Source organism: Gorilla gorilla, chromosome 9 (assembly GCF_029281585.2).
Source record: "Gorilla gorilla gorilla isolate KB3781 chromosome 9, NHGRI_mGorGor1-v2.1_pri, whole genome shotgun sequence".
NCBI lineage: Eukaryota > Metazoa > Chordata > Mammalia > Primates > Hominidae > Gorilla > Gorilla gorilla.
This window is the reverse complement of record NC_073233.2, coordinates 90710471-90731638: the sequence shown is the minus strand read 5'-3', so window position 1 is coordinate 90731638 and position 21168 is coordinate 90710471. Positions and strand designations below refer to the sequence as shown.

The 21168-nt window shown below is 38.7% G+C and overlaps 1 protein-coding gene and 1 non-coding gene across 9 annotated transcripts in view; one reads left to right on the top strand and one right to left on the bottom strand.

The window, feature by feature from the left end:
• Positions 1 to 20633, top strand: part of PRCP (prolylcarboxypeptidase) — a 147637-nt gene extending 127004 nt beyond the window's left edge. For all 8 annotated transcript variants that reach the window (XM_055355558.1, XM_019037236.3, XM_019037237.4 and 5 more), the window contains exons 7-9: positions 5578 to 5742; positions 6429 to 6616; positions 19878 to 20633. In XM_055355558.1, the coding sequence (XP_055211533.1) occupies positions 5578 to 5742; positions 6429 to 6616; positions 19878 to 20094 (570 nt within the window). In that variant the 3' untranslated portion in view covers positions 20095 to 20633. The remainder of the gene's footprint in view (positions 1 to 5577; positions 5743 to 6428; positions 6617 to 19877) is intronic.
• LOC115936410 (small nucleolar RNA U13) lies at positions 1003 to 1103 on the bottom strand. Its single transcript, XR_004071897.1, has one exon. It is a non-coding gene; the product is annotated as a small nucleolar RNA U13 (small nucleolar RNA).
• Positions 20634 to 21168: the final 535 nt, after the last annotated feature.

Here is a 21168-nt window from a genome sequence, read left to right as displayed (position 1 = left end):
GGCTCACTGCAACCTCTGCCTCCCGGGTTCAAGCGATTCTCCTGCCTTAGCCTCCCAAGTAGCTGGGATCACAGGCGCACCACTGTGCCTAATTTTTGTATTTTTAGTAGAGACGGGGTTTCACCATGTTGGCCAGGCTGGTTTCGAACTCCTGATCTCAGGTGATCCACCCGCCTCAGCCTCCCAAAGTGCTGGGATTACAGGTGTGAGCCACCGTGCCCGGCCTCTTTCTTTCTTTCTTTCTTTTATTTTTTTAAGAGAGAAGGTCTCATTCAGTCACACAGGCTGGAGTGCAATGGCATGATTATAGCTCACTGCAGCCTCGAACTCCTGGGCTCAAGGGATCCTCCTGCTTAAACCTCCTGAGTAACTGGGATTACTAGAGTCTATATTCGAATCCCAGTTCTGCCACTTCCTTGCTGTGTGGTTTTGGGCAAGTTTCTTAACCTGGTTTTGAACTCCTGATCTCAGGCGATCCACCCGCCTCGGCCTCCCAAAGTGCTGGGATTACAGGCATGAGCCACCATGCCCAGCCTCTTTCTTTCTTTCTTTTATTTATTTTTTTAAGAGAGAAGGTCTCATTCTGTCACCCAGGCTGGAGTGCAATGGTATGATTATAGCTCACTGCAGCCTTGAACTCCTGGGCTCAAGGGATCCTCCTGCTTAAGCCTCCTGAGTAACTGGGATTACTAGATTCTGTATTTGAATCCCAGTTCTGTCACTTCCTTGCTGTGTGGTTTTGGGCAAGTTTCTTAACCTCTCTGTGCTGTAGTTTCCTCATTTGCAAAATGTGTATAATAACAATTGTAATGCTTATTAGGGTTGTTATGAGTATTTCATAGCATCTGGTATAAAGTAAAAGCACTAAATTGATGCTAGTTATAAATAATAATAGCTATTATTATTATGTAATATTGAGAAACCAGATGATTATACCAGGACTTTGTGGTTGACATCTGGGTTGAGACCTATATTCATAGTGCTTTTTTTTTTTTTTCCCCACATCAGACAGGTAATGTGCTGATAGCATAACCAGGTTTGAGGGTGGTCCATTTCACACGTGAGCATGAAAACCCAATCATACGCTTCTTGCATTCATGGTTTTTAAATTGTGTATCTGTAGCCAGACCTCTGAGCTTGTTTTCTCTTCTGTGAAATGGGAATGATCATTACATGGTGCTCTCTTGGTTATTGTGAGGAAAGAACCTGCCCTGCCATCAAAGAATATTCAGTAGTTGTACTAGCAACCTCAGTCCCAGCTATTCACATTTCAGCGCATTTACAGCATGTGTAGGAATGACACGCCTTGTGTAGAAATTGTTTAGAAGAAGCCGTTTGCTAGGGCTCACAAAATAAATAGAAAGTAAGTTCAGGGATACCTGGGTGTTGAGTATTTTGGACAGAGATGGTTGGCCAAGACTCTTTCCTTGTTGTCTGATTATATCACAGCCTCTATGTAAACAATGAACAGGCCAAGTGCTTGCTTTTATCACATCAGTAATATCTGCACATTATCAGGGTTAAGCTAAAGTATTATATGAGGTTGAGACAAAATTGTTGATATTTGACTGTTTTTGACTTATAAATGTGAGAATTTCATATGGTTCAATTTAATATTTATGTATTTTATGCATCCTACAGTTATTTGATAAAAGTATGTGAATATCTCCTTTTAAACTACTCGTCTTTTTTTTTTTTTAAGAGATGGAGTCTCACTCTGTCACCCAAGCTACAGTGCAGTGGTGTGATCATAGCACTGGAGCCTAGAACTCCTGACTGAAGCAGTCCTCCCACCTCAGCTTCCTGAGTAGCTGAGACTATAGGCACGTGCCATCACACCTGGTTAAGTTTTAATGTTTTGTAAAGATGAGGTCTTGATATATTGCCCAGGCTGGTCTTGCACTCCTGGCCTCAAGTGGTCCTACTGCCTGGGCCTCCCAAATTGCTGGGATTACAGGCGTGAACCACTGTGCCTGGCATTGAGTTACTCTAGTCTTTAAATAAGGATGGGAATAGTGCCGAGGTCTGGCTAATATGACTTCAGTATTTTTTTGAAACTTCATTCACTCTGCTACCAAAATTGTTAAGGAAGTGCAAAGAGATATTAGAGATTCTGTTTTTTAATGGTAGAGGATGATGCTTGGACTCACAAAATCTTTGAGTTAGAAAGGAAATTTAGAATTACCTAAAATAAAATTTCCATAGTAAATTTGCAAATATTTTGCAAAAAAATTTTAAGTGACATTTTTCAGGCTTTCTATCTAGCATAGTAGTAGAATTAAAAATCAGCACTTCCTTTCTATAAGGCAGTTTGACAGGATGTACCAAGGGCCTTAAACATGTTGATCTCTTTTGAACCAGTAATTTAAGAATTTATCTCAAGAAAACAATTAAGAATATAGGAAAGATTTAGCCCCAAGGGTATTTATTGTAGCCTTATTTGTAATGATGAAAGGTGGGAAATGACCCAATTTTAGGGTTGCTTCAGCTGTTTTTCAGCTCCCCATCCCGATTGCTCTCTTCTAGATTTTCTAATGTTGGTCGGTGCCCTTCGTAAGTTGTGTACAAAGCTGGATCCAGTACTCCAAGGGTGATCTGACCTCACAGAGCACAGTGCCTGGGGAGTGCCCTTAATCTGGACTTGGAATTCCATCATACAGAGGCCAAGTCTCTGACCATGATGTTCTCTCTGTGTAACTGGGGCTGCTGAAACCCAAGTATTGTCAGCCAGTGCCGGTCTCCAGCCATGCTTGTGTCTTTTAAGAAGTGACAGTAACTGCTATTTGTGGAGATGGCTATTCATAGGGACTCCTTTTCTTTGCCTGACAGAGGCCCAGTGTTCTAAGCTCTAAGAGGGGCTCTGATGCCAGCATGTGAGTCACACTCACTTGCTACTGTTCTTTTCCAGAGTTTTGGGCCACTTGTTGCTGCACATCACTACCTCCTCTCCCCCTGCCCAGCTTGCATTGTCGCCCTTCCCCATCTACCATGCTGTGCTTGAACATAAGGCGCTTCTCTGCATTCCGTGTGTCTACTTTGTAGTTGTGTGCTGCATTTTGAAAGAGCTGAATCGGTGTCCAGGTTCAGGAAAGAATGCTGATCAACTGTTGGCAATAGATGGTTTAATATATCTTATGATTGTTTCTTGATTTCCATATTGTCTTGAGTTATTTCTTATTGACATATTTCCTAGGAATGTTTTCTGAGAAAAGTGCCATGCAAATGTTAGGTATTTTTTTGACTTACCATGAAAAATCGAGAGTTGCCAAAATAAACACTATTTTGACTTTTAATTAGCTTTCGGTTTAGCTCAATTCTCTCTTCATGTACATCCTAAACCCTGGTATTCCTTATTCTTATGACCTCACAGTTACTTTTGAAAGATATATCCAATATTTGAACATCTTAATTTCTGACTTTTCTCACATTCAGCAGTTCTGAAAACTTTTGGCAATGATGCACACTCCATCTTCCTTTGGAAAGTCATATTACATTTGAGCATGTTAAAGGTTCTGAGAAATCATCTGAGATTATATAATAATAACAACCAGTCAGGAAAACTGTTCACATTTGCTAATATACAGTTTCTCAAAACTATCTGGCTAGGAAACATTTTTCCACAAAGTACCAATAAACATTCCATGGAAATATTGTGGTGCAGAATATATTTGGGGAGAGGCATTGAATTTTCCTGAAAATTCATTTTTTCTTTTACAGTTTTCCTTTTTTTTTTTTTTTTCCGCTGGCAGCTGGTGCCAGGCAGAACTGTGATGAAGGGCTGGGTTTGGTTGCATCCTTTCTCAGTACCCTCCTTTCCTGACTGGGAGCATGTCCCCAGCCCAGGCCTTGTTATTCCTGCTACCCAGAATCTCTCTCCCTGAGGTGGGGTGACTGGGCTCCTTTCCTGGCTTCTTCTCTGGACTAGTCCTTTTTTTGTCAGGACTAGTCTATTATATATATAATCTTTTCCGTATGAAATGGGAAAGGGCCAGATTACTGAATTCATGTCAGAGTCAACAGAGATTCAAGCTTACTGGGTTTGCCTTGCCACTGGGACTATTTGTAGTTTTACAGGTGGACACTTCCTAAGCTGTGTGTCATAATGGATAAGATGTATATTTCATAACCAGAGACAGCTGGGAACAAATCTAGGCCCTATTATTTACCAACTGAGTGACCTTGAAGATGACTTAACCTAAGAATCAGGTTTTTTTTTTCATGTAAAATAATGGACAATCATCTATCTGATAGGGTTCTTTGAAGATTACATGGTGTACCGGTTGGAAACCCAGGGCTTAATAATTACTAGCTGTTGTTGTTGTTAGTATTATTCAGCTATGATTCCATTGCCTGTTATTTTTCTCCAACATTTTATTATGAAAAATTTGAAACATATGGAAAAGTTAAAATAATTGGACAATGAACACTCATGAACCTAACATCTAAATTCAATAAATAATATTTTATTATATTTGATTTGTCACATATATATTCACCTATCCATCACTTCATCTATCTTTTAATTTATCCTATTTTAAAATGAATTTTAAAATAAATTGCAGACATCTTCCTCTTACATACTTCAGCTTTATTATCATTAACAAGAGTTCAATATTTGTGTACGATTCTTCTTCTGGTGTTGGAGGGGTGAAATCTAGATACCATGAAATACACAAATTATATCATTTTTCATGTAACCCTATTAAGATATAGAATATTTCTGTACCCAAGAAAGTTTGCACTGGCTCTGTTTAGTCAGTCCTCACCTTTACTCCTAACCCTGAATATTGTCTGATTTTTAGAGCTAGGATTCCAGGCATTTTTTATAGGATAGTGATAGGAATATTTGGGAGCTGGGAGTTGCAGCATATGCTTTTTATCACATGACAGATGCTGGAACTTGGTATAGTTTTTCCATATGAGATTTTATAAATTTTGCATTTTTATAAAAGTATAGTAATTCATTCAGCAAACATTTACTTACCAGATACCTTGCTAAGTACTGAGGGAGACATTCTGAAATCAAGTGAGTGAAGTAGAGCATTACAGGGGCTGTGATAAAAATAGGTACAGGGTATAATGGAGGCACCAAGAAGGGAGAGGTTTAATTCTTCCCAACTTGGAAACATAGGCAAGGATGGCCTTAAGAGGAGGTAATATTTGAGTTGAGTGTTGTAAAAGATGAGTTGGTGTTCAAAGGCATTAGTGGAGTGGGAGAGGAGTTGGAAAACAGTGTTTCAGGGTGAGAAAGGGCAAAGGGGAAGGAGCCTGGTGTGGTGGGGAATGGTTTTCCTAGGCTGGAGCAAAGGCAGCAAAGAGGAAGCTAAGATGGTAGATGGAGAGGACTTTGCATACCATGCAAATGACTTCGGTTTATTTCTATAGCCTAAGGAGTAATTGAAGAGGTTTATTCATTTATGGAGGGGATTAAACCCAAGAGAGAAATTAAACACTGCAGTTAGTAGCTTAAGAATATTTTATGATCAGATCAAAATCATATTTCTTCTTTGTGTTATTAAACTGTCATTTTATATTCATATTCTGACTCTTTCCCCATTTATCTTTCTAAAATGACAGGTAGTGTGCCAGTATTTGAAAAATCCCAATGTATCTGATTCACTGCTGCTGCAGAATATTTTCCAAGCTCTGAATGTATATTACAATTATTCGGGCCAGGTAAAATGCCTGAATATTTCAGAGACAGCAACTAGCAGTCTGGGAACACTGGGTTGGAGCTATCAGGTAAATATGTATAATTTCCCCAAGTGGAACTTACTTTTCACTGATACAGTTGTGCTGTAAAAAAAAATCAGGCTACACAAGATTTTGTCACCTAACCTGGATCCAGTTTTGGGCTCTGTTACCTTATGCTGTGATACTATGGACAAGTTTTCTTGTTCATTCATTTGTTCATTTAATAATCACCAAATATATATTGAGTTCTTACATGTGTCAGGCACTCCTCTAGGTTTCAAAGATACAAAGATAAATAGTACATGATCAAATCTAGTGTAGTAAAAAAGTAAGTAATTAGTATTTCAATAGATCTTGCTAAGTCCTACAAAGGAAGCATTTTATAGACATATAAAAGAAAGGGAGTCTAATTTGTCCTTCATCTGCCCAATGAGACTAATAATAATAAACTTTCCTTGCAGAGTTGTTTTGAGGGTTAAATGTGATAATAAATGTGAAATCAAGCAGTTTGCTATGAAGGGATATAATCCTGACTTCCATGACTTCTTGGCCAAGTCTTTTTAAGAATAATGAGAGATTATATGGCGCAGAAGTAAAGAACAGGGAGTTGAAGCTGCCTTGCCTGAGTTCAAACCCTGCCTTCACTACTTACCAGCATTATGACTTTGTGTAATTTATTTAACCTCTTTTTGCCTCATTTTTCTAATTGGATTCTCTCTTGGTTTGCTTCTTAGGCCTGCACAGAAGTAGTCATGCCCTTTTGTACTAATGGTGTCGATGACATGTTTGAACCTCACTCATGGAACTTAAAGGAACTTTCTGATGACTGTTTTCAACAGTGGGGTGTGAGACCAAGGCCCTCCTGGATCACTACTATGTATGGAGGCAAAAACATTAGTTCACACACAAACATTGTTTTCAGGTGAGTTTTTGCTGTCCAAAGATAAACTTCAGTTGGTGGAACATTTGTAGAATATCTGAAAAAACAGAACCAGGGAAATGCTGGACAATATAACAACATAGAATACAACAGTGCTACCTGTCATGTTTTCCTATGCCTTGAAAGATAGGATGCTGAGAAGAGATAGGTTTTTTGCTCTATTACCAATGTGCTTTATGAAAGTCTTAAAAATCAACAGCAACAAAATTTTTTAAATATTAAAAAAACTCTCCAGCACAAATAAAGCATCATCTGTTGTTCTTAATTTGTCTTATTATTGTTATGTTGTTGTTGATGGTAATAAAAAATTTTCAGTATTCATCACTTTTGAAGTGCCCACTTCATTCTGTTCCAAGTACTAAATGAGGCACTTTAAATAAATTACCTGGTTAAATCCTCACAACAACCCTGTGAAGTAGTTTTTATAGCCCCTTTTTTACTGTGAAGGAAACTGAAGGTCACTGTGTTCAATCACTTGCCAAAGCTCATCCAGCTTTGTTTTAGTTACTAAGTGATAAAGCCAGCTTTCTATCATGGCCTGACTACAAATCCCATGTTTGTTTTTCTACATTACACTGTTCCTTAAGAAGTCACACAGTTGCCACTGGTTCACATTAGAGTTAATTGAGCAGACTCTATGTGTATCTGACTGGGACTTCAAAATTTCTGTGTTTTGAGTTGAACATTAGGTTGTCAGCTATTAAAATAGCAACGAGTTAATCAAGAATTTCCCCAAGTCTATATAGAAATAGGAGATACCACTACATACCTGTTAACCAGAGCTATTTTTAAAATTGTAAATGTCATTCTTTTAGAAGTTCTTTTATTTGTTTTAGTTTTTATTTTTTGAAAAAAAAATCTGTTAAAACTTTATCTTGCATTTTACAGAAGTCTATGAATGATTTGTAAAAGGCACCTCCTTACCCCATGTCACATTTCTCTGACAGTTGTTAAAGTAGGCAATGGATATATCACCAGCTTGAGCATCGCCATCTTGCAAGGATTTCAGACCAACCAACTACTCACCAAAGAACTTGGCAGCTTTTTAATCTCGTTTTTAATACAATGGTAGATCCACTCTGATGGCATACTTATCCAGCCAAATCTCCACAACACAATTTGCAAAGTTAGTGATTAGCAAATTGGTTAGCTTTGGCATGGAGCTGTGCTTATTTGCCCATGACAGCCTGGTGTTGATACTGGCAACAGAACATTGAGAAGGACAACTTTCACACTGTAAGAAATAGAGTCGGATGCCCTTCTGCAGGATTGTGTCTGGTGATTGGCATGTGTGACATCACCTTGACAATTCCTTGATGTATCAAGGGCTAGTTTCCTCCAGCCCTTTTATGAGGCACTACTCTGTTCATAAGGGTGGAGCCCCATAACTTAAATGACATATTCCTTGATATATCTCCTCAAGACATTTTCTGTTTCTATGGGAATCTTCCTTTGATTACAAGTTGGTTATTACCATCTGTAGAACCACTTGTACCCAATGCAGCCAACAAAAATGCAAGGAGGCTGGATGCAGTGGCTCACTCCTGTAATCCCAGCACTTTGGGAGGCCAGGGCAAATGGCTTGCTTGAGCCCAGGAGTTTGAGACCATTCTGGGAAACATGGTGAAACCCCATCTCTACAAAATATACAAAAATTAGTTGGCATGATGGCATGTGCCTGCAGTCTCAGCTACTCAGGAGGCTGAGGTGGCAGGATGGCTTGAGCCCAGGAGGTGGAGGTTATAGTGAGCTGAGATTGCACCACTACACTCTAGCCTGGGCAATAGAGCCAGATCTTGTCTCAAAAAACAAACAAACAAAAACCCCCCCAAAAACCATAAAAACAAAACAAAAAAAAAATGAAAAAAATGCAAGGGGACATTTGGGCTGTTGATGTAATAGTTTACAGATATCCATAAAGTTGATGAAAGGAGTTTTCTTGGTTCCTACTTGGACGACCTGTAGAGGTTTCATGGTGAATTTCCTTTTCTTTCAAGCAACTGTGTCTGGATTCTTTCCCCTTATAATGTTGAACACATGATCCAGTAGCTCCTCATATGTGCAGTCTCTTTCTGACCTACCTCGCAGGGCCTATCTGATTACTGAATGAGACAGCATCGTCTTTTTTGCTGTCTTCATCTTCTAGAGCTGTGTCTTTTTTTTTTTTTTTTTTTTTTTTGAGATGGAGTCTCACTCTGTCACCCAGGCTGGAGTGCAGTGGCACAATCTCTGTTCACTGCAACCTCTGCCTCCTGGGTTCACACCATTCTCCTGCCTCAGCCTCCCAAGTAGCTGGAACTACAGGCTCCCACCACCACGCCCAGCTAATTTTTTGTATTTTTAGTAGAGATGGGGTTTCAACCATGTTAGCCAGGATGGTCTCGATTTCCTGACCTTGTGATCCACCTGACTCGGACTCCCAAAATGCTGGGATTACAGGCATGAGCCACCACGCCCGGCTAGAGCTGTGTCTTTAGTATTCCATCCTCATCTGGGAACTTGACATTCTTCTTTTTATTGCCAAGCATAATGTCAAGGGCCTCCCCTGATTCATCTGGTTCTTGAACATCACTTTCAATCTTAAGATCCTTTACAACTTCTTCAGCTTTATCAGTATCAAATGTCTTTTTTTTCTCCTTTTTCTTCTGATTAAAGAAGTTCAAGTCACCTAGAACATCAGAAATGTCTTTTCTCCTACCGTCGTCTTCATCGGCTTCTACATCATTGTCCTCAGCTGGTTCTGGTTCCACTTCTTGGGCTGGTTTTTCTCTGTTTGTGTATCCCCTTCCTCATCTAACATAAAGGGATTCTTCTTTTTCTTCTTGCTCATAGTAGGATCAAAAACTGTCTCATCCCCGGACGTGGCTGTGGCTCAAGTGGGCTCAGCACATGGGAACTCGGACAGCCCAGCCCCAGGCCCCTGGCAGCATTGCTGCTCCTGCCAGTACCTCTCCGACCACTGTGCTCTACAAATTCTTTTAAATAAGTCAAATTTGGCCTTTGGTACATAGCCAAAAGCTTTTAGGGATGAGGAGAGCTGTTTGCCTGGAAGTTGACTCTGAGTTTAGGCTAGTGGCACTGCCCACTTTGCAAAAAAAGGCCTCTTATTAGACTTATTAGACTCATTCTATTTTCTTTTTTAATTTTTAATTTTAATTTTTAAATTCTGGGGTACATGTGTAGGATGTGCAGGTTTGTTACATAGGTAAACGTGCACCATGGTGGTTTGCTGCACCTATCAACCCATCACCTAGATGTTAAATCCAGCACGCATTAGCTATTTTTCTTTTTCTTTTGAGATAGAGTTTTGCTCTTGTCGCCCAGGCTGGAGTGCAATGGCATGATCTTGGCTCACTGCAACCTCCGCCTCCTGGATTCAAGCCATTCTCTTGCCTCAGCTTCCCAAGTAGCTGGAACTACAGCTCACCTGGCTAATTTTTGTATTTTTAGTAGAGATGGGGTTTCACCACGCTGGCCAGGCTGGTCCCAAACTCCTGACCTCAGGTGATCCGCCTGCCTCGGCCTCCCAAAGTGCTGGGATTACAGGCATGAGCCACTGTGCCTGGCCTTAGCTGTTTTTCTTAATGCTCTCTTTCCCCCCACTCCACCCACTGACAGGCCCCAGTGTGTGTTGTTCCCCTCACTGTATCCATGTGTTCTCATTGTTCAGCTCCCACTTATAAATGAGAACATGCAGTGTTTGGTTTTCTGTTCCTGCATTAGTTTGCTGAGGTTAATGGCTTCCAGCTCCATCCATGTCCCTACAAAGGACATGATCTCATTCCTTTTTATGGCTGCATAGTATTCCACCCAGCAGGATACCTGTCCCCAAATAAAAGGCAAGACACTTTAATGGAAAACGTAAAACTGCTTTTTGTTTAATTTCCTTATGTTGTATTCCTTGTTCTCAACAGGATTCTTCAAAACTATACTCCAGCTCAGTCTTATAAAGTGACAGTTAAACAAATAAGTCTGCTTAGGATGTTTAAGGAAATTGTGCCAAATTTATGGTATTTGAAATAGGAAAACTTGAAAGAACTGAGAGGGTTGAAAAAGACCTAAATATAAGCCTTTGGGTTTGTCTTAGTCCACTAGCACTGCTATAGCAAAACACCTGAGACTGGGTAATATATAAACAGCACAAATGTATCGCTCACAGTTACGGAGGCTGGGAAGCCCAAGATGAGGATGCTGGCAGGTTTGGTGTCTGGTGACGGCCCAGTCTCTGCTTTCAAGATGGCACCTTAAGGCAGCACCCTTACATGGCCGGAGGTGGAAGGGCAAGAAGCTCATTTCCTCCAGTCCTTTTACAAGTATATTAGTTATCCATTTGCTTTTTTATGTTATCTTTCTCAGATTGTCAAAGCGATGATGATGATCATCATCATCATCACTATCATCATCATCATTGGAGAAGGGGGCATATTTTGTGAGAAAAGTAAGTGGGTAGGAATTAGAGCTCCATGTAAGAAACTTTTAGCTCAGTGTAAGAAAGGACTTTCAAGAAGAGCTATACAAAGGTAGAATGAGCTGTCTTGAGTAAAATTACTTAAGCTTTTTTGATTCTCAGTTTTATCCTTTGTGAAGTGAGAATAATAATACCACTCACCCCATAAAGTTGTTGTGATGCATTAAAAGAGTTAGCCCATCAAAGTACTTGGCCCAGATCTGGCAAATATCTATGCTCAAAAAATATTTGTTGAATGAATAAATGAAAGTACACTCTTCACCTTGCCCTTTATGTTCTAGCCACAGAACATAAAGGGAGTATATACCCAGGAATGGGATTGCTGGGTCAAATGGCTCTAGATCCTGGAGGAATTGCCACACTGTCTTCCACAATGATTGAACTAATTTACACTCCCACCAACAGTGTAAAAATGTTCCTATTTCCCCACACCCTCTCCAGTATCTGTTGTTTCCTGACTTTTTAATAATCGCCATCCTAACTGGCATGAAATGGTCCCTGAATGTCCTTTCTCATCCTCTTTTTCCTTTTTCCTTAAGATTCATACCTTCTCCAAGAAATATTCCATAAGGGAGGATAGGTTTCCACTTCCCCCTTACTTCTACTAGCACCTGTAAATACCGCTTATCACTCCATGTGGTAGTTACCTGTTTGCGTTTCTATCTGCCCCATGAGATTGTGAATTTATCACTGGCAGGGACTTCATCTTAATCATCTCTGTATCTTTAGCATCTGCTACAGTGACTGGCGCATAATGAATGCTCAATAAATGTGCCTGTTGTTGATAAGGATGATGAATGAAATACACAGCTCAGGAAGGCTTCAGAAGCATGTGAAAGTTTAAAGGCAAGACTGTGTAAAGATGCTGGTTTATCTTTTAGCAGTGGCAAGTCTACTTCTACAAAGAAATCTTTTTCTATAGTTTGGTAGGTATGAGAAATACAATGCAAAAATTAAGTAATTAAAAAATTCAAAATTCTCATACTTTTCTGAAGAAAGAGCACTCCCAAAGTAAAAGAACAGCCATAGGTGTGTCTGTTCTGTGTACTTCATGACCACTAGCTGTGAAACATTTCTGGTTGCTGAGTAAGAAGGTGTCCAAGCATAGACATGGGCAAAGACTTCATGACTAAAACACCAAAAGCAATGGCAACAAAAGCCAAAATTGACAAATGGGATCTAATTAAACTAAAGACTTCTGCACAGCAAAATAAATTATCATCAGAGTGAACAGGCAACCTACAGAATAGGAGAAAATTTTTGCAATCTGTCCATCTAACAAAGGGCTAATATCTAGAATCTACAAGGAACTTAAACAAATGTACAAGAGAAAAACAAATAACCCCATCAGAAAGTGGGCAAAGGATATGAACAGACACTTCTCAAAAGAAGATATTTATGCGGCCAACAAACATATGAAAAAAAGCTCATCATCACTGATCATTAGAGAAATGCAACTCAAAACCACAATGAGACACCATTTCACACCAGTTAGAATGGCGATTATTAAAAAGTCAGGAAACAACAGATACTGGAGAGGGTGTGGGGAAATAGGAAGATTTTTATACTGTTGGTGGGAGTGTAAATTAGTTCAACTATTGTGGAAGACTGTGGCAATTCCTCCAGGATCTAGAGCCATTTGACCCAGCAATCCCATTCCTAGGTATATATTCAAAGGATTAAAAATCATTCTAAAAAGACACATGCAGATGTATGTTTATTGCAGCACTAGTCACAATAGCAGAGACTTGGAACTAACCCAAATACCCATCAATGATTAACTAGATAAAGAAAATGTGACACATATACACCATGGAATACTATGTAGCCATAAAAAGGATGAGTTCATGTCCTTTGCATGGCCATGGATGAAGCTGGAAACCATCATTCTCAGCAAACTAACACAGGAACAGAAAATCAAACACCATGTGTTCTCACTCATAAGTGTGAGCTGAACAATGAGAACACATGGACTCAGGGAGGGGAACATAACACACTGGGGCCTGTTGGGTGGTGAGGGTTGGGGAGGGATAGCATTAGGAGAAATACCTAATGTAGATGACGGGTTGATGCGTGCAGCAAACCACCATGGCACGTGTATACCTATGTAACAAACTTGCACATTCTGCACATGTATCTCAGAACTTAAAGTATAATTAAAAAAAAAAGAAAGTGTCCAAGGAGCCCTGTGGAAGGTATCTTAATCTTTGTTTCCAGGCCTCTCCTTAGGCTGCCTCACATGAATCCAAGTGTGATTGCTTTTCCGGTTGGGAAGTTTAATCTTTAACTGTTGGATTGGAGATTTTTCTGTTAAGGCTTTGAAGTCGGGTAGACCTTGATGCCATTTTTCTTCTTCCCTGAATTAGCTGCATGGCCTTGGGCAAATTGCCAATTCATATTAGTTAGGAATAATAATGAGTACCTAACAGGGTTATTTCAAGGAACAAATTATTGTGGAAGTAAGCAACAGAGATTTTGTCTGTTTTGTTGACTGTGGAGTCCCGTGCCCAATCAGTGCCTGATATATAATAGGCACTCAGTAAACATTTGTTTACCTGTTAATAGTCTCATTACAGCAATTCTTTTTTTATTCCACAATTGTTTTTTGGGGGGAGTTTTATTGTCTTTCCCAACTTGTAGGCATTATTTTACCAATAGTCATTCTCAGTTATTTTAGTAATAATCCAAAAGGGAGTCCCTGAGGAGCTGGTTAGTTTAACATAATTTCTCAGGCAAATTAATTGTTGCCAGTGACTAAGTGAAGCTCCCTGTTGGGGGAATTTTACCCAGGCATCTAGATCCTCTCATGAAAGCCAGGATTTTTTTTTTTTTTTTTGTAGATTTTCCAATGACTGGTTTAGCTTTCACATGTCTAGGACCAAGAAATTCAAGTCCATGTGCATCTTAGGTCTCTCAGCAACTCCAAACACTGTTGCTAAGCCACTAGGCTATTTCAGATGACCTTTTAAATCAAATGCAGTTTGCTTATTATGTGGCTGTTGGGATAGCTTCTTTGTTTTGCAAATAATGGAGAGTTTCCTATCTGGGTTGGGCTTGTCAATTTGGAATAATGATAAAGGCGATTTGTTAATTTAAGAGAATCCAACTCCTTATGTAGTTTACTTTAAAAGTTTACCTGGTAGTTGAAAACTAAGGCTTCTATTTTACATGAGTGTTCCTTTTTGTTTTTAATAAAACCAAAAAAGTACACTTCTGGAGTGTAGTTTTTTTTTTTTTTTTTTTTTTGAGATGGAGTCTTGCTCTGTCACCCAGGCTGGATTGCAGTGGCATGATCTGGGCTCACTGCAACCTCTACCTCCCGGGTTCAAGCCATTCTCCTGCCTCAGCCTCCCAAGTAGCTGGGACTACATGCATGCCCCACCACGCCCGGCTAATTGTTGTATTTTTAGTAGAGGCAGGGTTTCACCATATTGGGCAGGCTGGTCTTGAACTCCTTACCTCAACTGATCCATCCACCTCGGCCTCCCAAAGTGCTGGGATTATAGGTGTGAGCCACCGTGCCTGGCCAGGACAGGCAATTTTAGATTGTATTACAAACACACATATACTTAATGTACCTAAATTTTTTTTCTCATATAATTTGTACATTTACATTTTCATGATTCATTTACCTCTTGGTGGTGGTAATACTTATTATGCTTACAGAGTATGGTAATAACTATAATGACATCACACATTTGTGTAGTATTTATAGTTTATTTATTTTCACATATATTATTTGACTTGGGCCTCACAGTAGTTCTCTGAGAGAAGGGTATTATCTTTCTTAAAAAACATTTTTTTTCTATAATCCAGTGAGAATTGAGGTTCACAGGGGTCAGTAACTTACCCAAAGTCATGCAGCTAGTAAAAATATACAACGTAGATCTACTGAATTAATTAATTGTTCTTTCCACTATTAACACACAGCTGAAGGTTAGTCTCTTTATATTTCTATTAATCATTTATATCAACTTTTCTTTCCCACGTAAAAAGTACCAAAGTGATTTACAACATGTTTATGAACTTGCATACGTGTATTTATAGATGTCTATGATGGGCATCCAGTATGAGGCCACAGACAACTAGACACTTTTTAAGTTCATTCAGTAAATTTTTTGGGCCTCCTTTTGTAAGCCAGGTCTGCTTCTAGGAACTTGGAGATGTAGAAATAAACAATATGGACAAAAATCTCAGCTCTCATGGAGTTCTAGTTTGAGAGATAGGAAATGAAACAAGATAGAACTTATAAATATGTTAGAAGGATATGAGTGACAAGGAGAAAAAAGTAAACCGGGGAAGGGGACTATAAAATGTCATAGGGAGGGAAAACAGTTGAAATTTTTTATTAGAGTGACCAGGGAAGACTTCATCAAGGGGTGACTTTTAAAAAATGATATAGAGGAAGTAAAGGAGCTAGCCATGAGGTTGGTGGGGTAAGAGGATTAACCAAAGGCAAAGGCCTTCAAAGAGAAGTGTCCCCAGCACGTTCTTCTTCACGTGGAGTAAGGTCAGTGTGGCTGGAGTGGAGTTAGTAAGTGAAAGAGTAATAGAAGGTGAAATCAGGGAGGGAGCAGAGGGCCCGAATCATGTAGAAACTTGTTGGTTCTAGTAAGGACTTAGGTTTTTACTGTGAATGAGATGGGAAAACTTGGAGCATTTTGAGAAAAGGAATGACATTATCTGGTTAGGTTTTAACAGGATCAAGTTGCCTGCTCTATTGATATTAAATTATAGGGAGACAAGAGTAGAGGCAGGAAGATCAGTTAAAAGGCTATTATAGTAACTCAGGCTAGAGATAATGGTGACTTGGATCCGGGTTGTGCAGTGGAGGTAATACAAAATGGTCAGATTATGGATATATTTGAAGATATAGATGACAGGATTTGTTGACAGATTGTGTGTTAAACAATGAGAAAATTAAAGAGTGAAACCAAAAAGATTAAAGAGTGACATCAAACTTTTTGGCCTGAACAATGAAAAGGATAGACTTCCCATTGACAGAGATTGGAGAAGATGGCAGGAGGAGCTGGTTGGCATTTGGGGAGCATCAGGAACTGCCAAGTGTCTAATTTGACTTCCATGTAAAAATGTCAAGTACACCATTGAACTTTGGTTCTGAAGTTTAGGGGAACAATCCTGGCTAGATACATTATTTGGTAGTCATCTGTATATAGGTTGTACTTATAGCTGAGAAATTTTTTGATGATTTTGCAAATTATGGGAATTATTTTCATGTATTTGATAATGTGGGCTTGAAGACTTTTTATTTCAGGCTTTGTAAACAATACCAGCAAAGTGGAGTTTGCATTAAACAAATATCAGGACACACATAAAATGTTCTAGAACTGATTTCAAGTGGTGGGTATAGATATGCCGAGAGGTACCATTCAAGGGGAAAGTGATCTAATACATGCCATGGGTGGAATACTCAGATCCAGGTATTTCAGTGACAGTTTTTTTCCTAAGGAATCTGTTTCAATGAGATTAGGTAGATGAGAGGCAGACCTGGGACTGGAACCAAAGTGTGTCTGATCCCAAAGCTTATGCTTTTCTTACTTTGCAGCACACAAGAGAGTGTAAGCTGTCGACTTCCAACAGCAGTCATGGTTCCACTGAAATGCAACATAGTGTAAAATTAAGCATTGGACTAGGGTTTTTAGAACTGTGTTTGAATCTCAGATTTGCCAAATCAAATGATTTTGGCAGCCTTTTAACCTCTTTGGGCATTAGTTTTCTCTTTTATAAAAGAATTGTAATTAAACCTACTTCATAGGGTTGTTACAATGAACAAATGTGAAAGGCTTTGTAAACACGAATGCAATCTATGCATAATATGTTATACTAGGGAAAAATTTGATTTAAATAGCATCAAGAATAAAATGCTTTGGAATAAATTTAACAAAAGAAGTGCAAGATATATACATTGGAAACAAAGACGTTAAAAATTGCTTCCTTTAAATGGAAAGACATCTCATGTTTATGTATTAGAAGAATTAATACTATTAAGATGACTATACTTCTCAAGTTGATCCACAGATTCAATGTGATCTCTGTCAAATTTCCAGCTGGACTTTTTTTAAAAAAAAATGGAAATTGACAAACTGATCCTGAAATTCATATAGGAATATATGGGACCCAGAATAGCCAAAACAATCTTGAAAAGGAAGAACGAACTTGAAGAACTCACACTTCCTGATTTCAAACTTATTACAAAGCTACAGTCAATACAGTGTGATACTGGCATAAGGATAGACATATAGACAAGTGGAAGAGAATCGAGTGTCCAGAAGTCAAACCTTATATGTATGGCATATTGATTTTTAACAAAAGTAGCAAGACAATTCATTGAGAAAAGAATAGTTTTTTCAACAAATGATGCTGGGAAAACTGGAGATCCGCATGCAGAAGAATGAGGTTGGCTCCCTATTTCATACTATAACAAAAAAGTCAACTCAGAATAGATCAAAGGCTTAAATGTAAGAGCTAAAATGATAAATCTCATAGAGGAAAACATAGGAATAAATCTTCATGACTGTGGGTTAGACACCAGTTTCTTGGATACCATACCAAAAACATAAACAATGAGAAAAAATAGATAAATCGACTTCATGAAAATGAAAAACTTGTGCTGCAAATGATACTATCAAGAAAGTTAGAAGATAGTCTACAGAATGGGAGAAAATATTTGCAAGTCATATATTTGATAAGGGACTTGTATCTAGAATAGATAAGGCTTTGTAAACAATACCAGCAAAACAGAGTTTGCATTAAACAAATATTAGGACACACATAAAAATGTTCTATAAGTAATTTCAAGTGGTATGTGGGTAAAGATATGCCAAGAGTGCCATGCAAGGGGAAAATGATCTAATGCTTGCAATGGGCTGAGTACTTAGATCCAGGTATTTCAGTGCCAGTTTTTTCCCTAAGGAATCTGTTTCCATGAGATTAGGTAGATGAGAGGCAGACCTGAAATTGGAACCAAAGTGTGTCTGATCCCAAAGCTCATGCTTTTCTTACTCTACAACACACAAGTTAAGAGAGTGTGAGCTCTCACTCAAAAATAAAAAGATATATAACCCTAGTTAAAAAATGAACAAAGATATGACTAAGCATTTTCCCAAAGAAGATATAAAAATGGCCAATCAGCACATAAGATGTTTAAATACCATCAGTCTCTTGGGAAATGCAAATTAAAACCACAGTGAAATACCATTTAATACTTACTAGCCTAGGATGTCTAAAATAGACAGATAATAATAAGTGTTGAAGATGTAGAGAAAGTGGAACCCTCAAATGTTGCTACTGGGAATATAAAATGGTGTAGTCCCTTTGGAAAGTAGTCTGGTAGCTAATCAATAGGTTGTTACTATATATCCTAGAAATTCCTAAGTGTATGCCTAAGAGAAGTGAAATCATGCATCCACACAAAAACTTGTATGTGAATGTTCAAAGGAGCAATACTCATTGGCCAAAAAGTGGAAACAATACAAACGTGCATCAAATGATGAAGAGATAAATAAAATATGATGTATCCATAAATGAAATATTATTTGGCAATAAAAAGGAACATGTACTGATTCATGCCACAACATGGGTGAAACTTGAAAACATTACACTGAGTGAAAGAGATCAGTTACAAAAGACCGCCTACTATTTAATTCCATTTGTATGAAATGTCCAGAATAGGCAAATCTATAGATTCAGAAAATAGATTCATGGTTTCCTGAGGCTGAGAGCAAGGCAGGAAGATGGGGAGTGACTGCTAATGAGTATGGGTTTCTATTTGGGGTGATGAAAATGTTCTAAAATGGATCGTGGTGCTGGTTGCACAACTCTGAGTATACTAAAAACCATTGAATTATGTGCTTTAGATGGACGAATTCTGTGGTAGATGAATTATATCTCAACAAAACTATTCAGAAATATTATTAGGGATGCTGTCTGTGGTTGTATTGGATTTTTTACTCAGTGAAACTAGATACTCAGTTTCAGTGACTGATTCTCTTTACATTATTCTGAATTGTGTTGTGTGAACCAGCTGAGACTAAAAACCTAGTAGCATTTCCTTAACTTTAAAGCTAATGTAAAATGAAGATTTTTGTGTAATGCCCAAATTTTCAGATTCCAGATCCTGGTGACCTTTTTTAGATCTACCATCCTGTTTCCCAAAGTACTGTACTGTATTGGATAAAAAATGCAGCCTTCTCCTTCCCTCCCTCCCTCCCTACCTCCCTTTCTTCTTTCTTCCCTTTCTTCTTTCCTCCCTTTCTCCCTTCTTCCCTCCCTCGAGAAGACGGAGTTTCACCAATTGCCCAGGCTTGTTTTGAACTCCTGGGCTTAAGCGATTCACCATCTTGGCCTCCCAAAGAGCAAAGATTACAGGCATGAGCCACTGCGCCTGGCCTGTTATCTCCATTTTACAGATGAGGAAACTGAGTCAGGTAACTTGCATTATATAACTTTTGAATAATGAAATCAGGATTGAAATTCAGGTTTCTAAATTTCATATCCCAGTACAGTCTAGCTTGATTTGTGGGAACACCTCCTTCAATTATCTCTGGTTCTTTTTTTGCACCTGGTTGCATGAATATTGCAAAACTCCAGTATGAAGTATCTCTCCATATGATAAATTAGATCCTCAGATCAAATCCCCCAGGTTACAAGTTTATAATTTTAGGTGTTAAACATATAATAGGTTTCTTCTAGCTTATCTGAGTGTTAACACGAAAAACTAACAACTTTATTTTTTCTTCTTTTTTTCACTTGCAGCAATGGTGAACTAGACCCCTGGTCAGGAGGTGGAGTAACTAAGGATATCACAGACACTCTGGTTGCAGTCACCATCTCAGAGGGGGCCCACCACTTAGATCTCCGCACCAAGAATGCCTTAGATCCTACGTCTGTGCTGTTAGCCCGCTCCTTGGAAGTTAGACATATGAAGAATTGGATCAGAGATTTCTATGACAGTGCGGGAAAGCAGCACTGAGAAACTTTTGATTGTTTTCAATTTCTTCTTTTATGTTCACACCACCACATTCCCATTCACTTTGATTTTCTACATGTAATTACCTTCTTTTGTTTATCATTAGATTTGATGGGGCCAAGGTTGAGATAGAATAGAGGGTGATGACGGTAAGAGCAAGTGTCCCATGAATGTGATTTCCTGGGTTCTCACTGTCTTTGCAGCACGTCTAGGAAGAATCTTCTTGATAGCTCTCCCACACCATCAGTGGCCCTCATAACTGGAGTAGAGTTCCTGATTGCTTTTCATAAGAGGGAGAGTTACTTTCTTTGTATCTCTGCAAGCAGAGATTTCTCTTTGGTTTTGAGGTTGAAGTGTCTTTGGCCCATTTGTAAGTCCCCATCCCTACCCTACACAAAGTAAAAGCAGAAGATAGATAAAAAATGATGTAATTGCAGCTGGTAGGATGTCTGGTGCCAATCCAGGAAGTGAGAGCCATTTCTTTTGTACTGGATTTAATGACTTTGAACTGTGCTGTAAATAAATAATACAGCTGGACCTTATACCTGTGTGTTGCTTCTGAAGCTCACTTCGACTCCGGCTGATGGGAATGCTGTGTGCACTGGGCTTAGCTGTTTTTGGAAAGTCCTTTAATTTTTTCTCCTCCACTTGGCAGCTTTTCTTAGTTCTGGGATGTTGGCCACTGTGGTACTGCCAGTAAGAAATCTGGCCTTTTTCTGCTCCATTTCTCTTTGTTTCTAAGGTCAGTTTTAATTTGGTTGAATTCTGCCAGTTTAGGAAAATGACTCTGTTTTGTCTTTTTAAATCTGAGCAAGCTTTATGCTGTAGTCACTAATTATATTTCAGTAAGAAGCCTTTAAAAATTGATGAATCAGCTATTCCAAAAGTAGAATATAGTAATATTCAGCTTTTAAATTTTTAAAATTTTATTTTCTGATAGTTGTTACTGCTGTCATTAAAACCAGAAGTGTTAGACACTAACAGGCAGGTGCACAAGAACTTTTCTGTATGACTTCCAAAAGACAAGCTGACTAATTCATGCAGGCAGCATATTTGACATTAATAAATGGCCAAGCC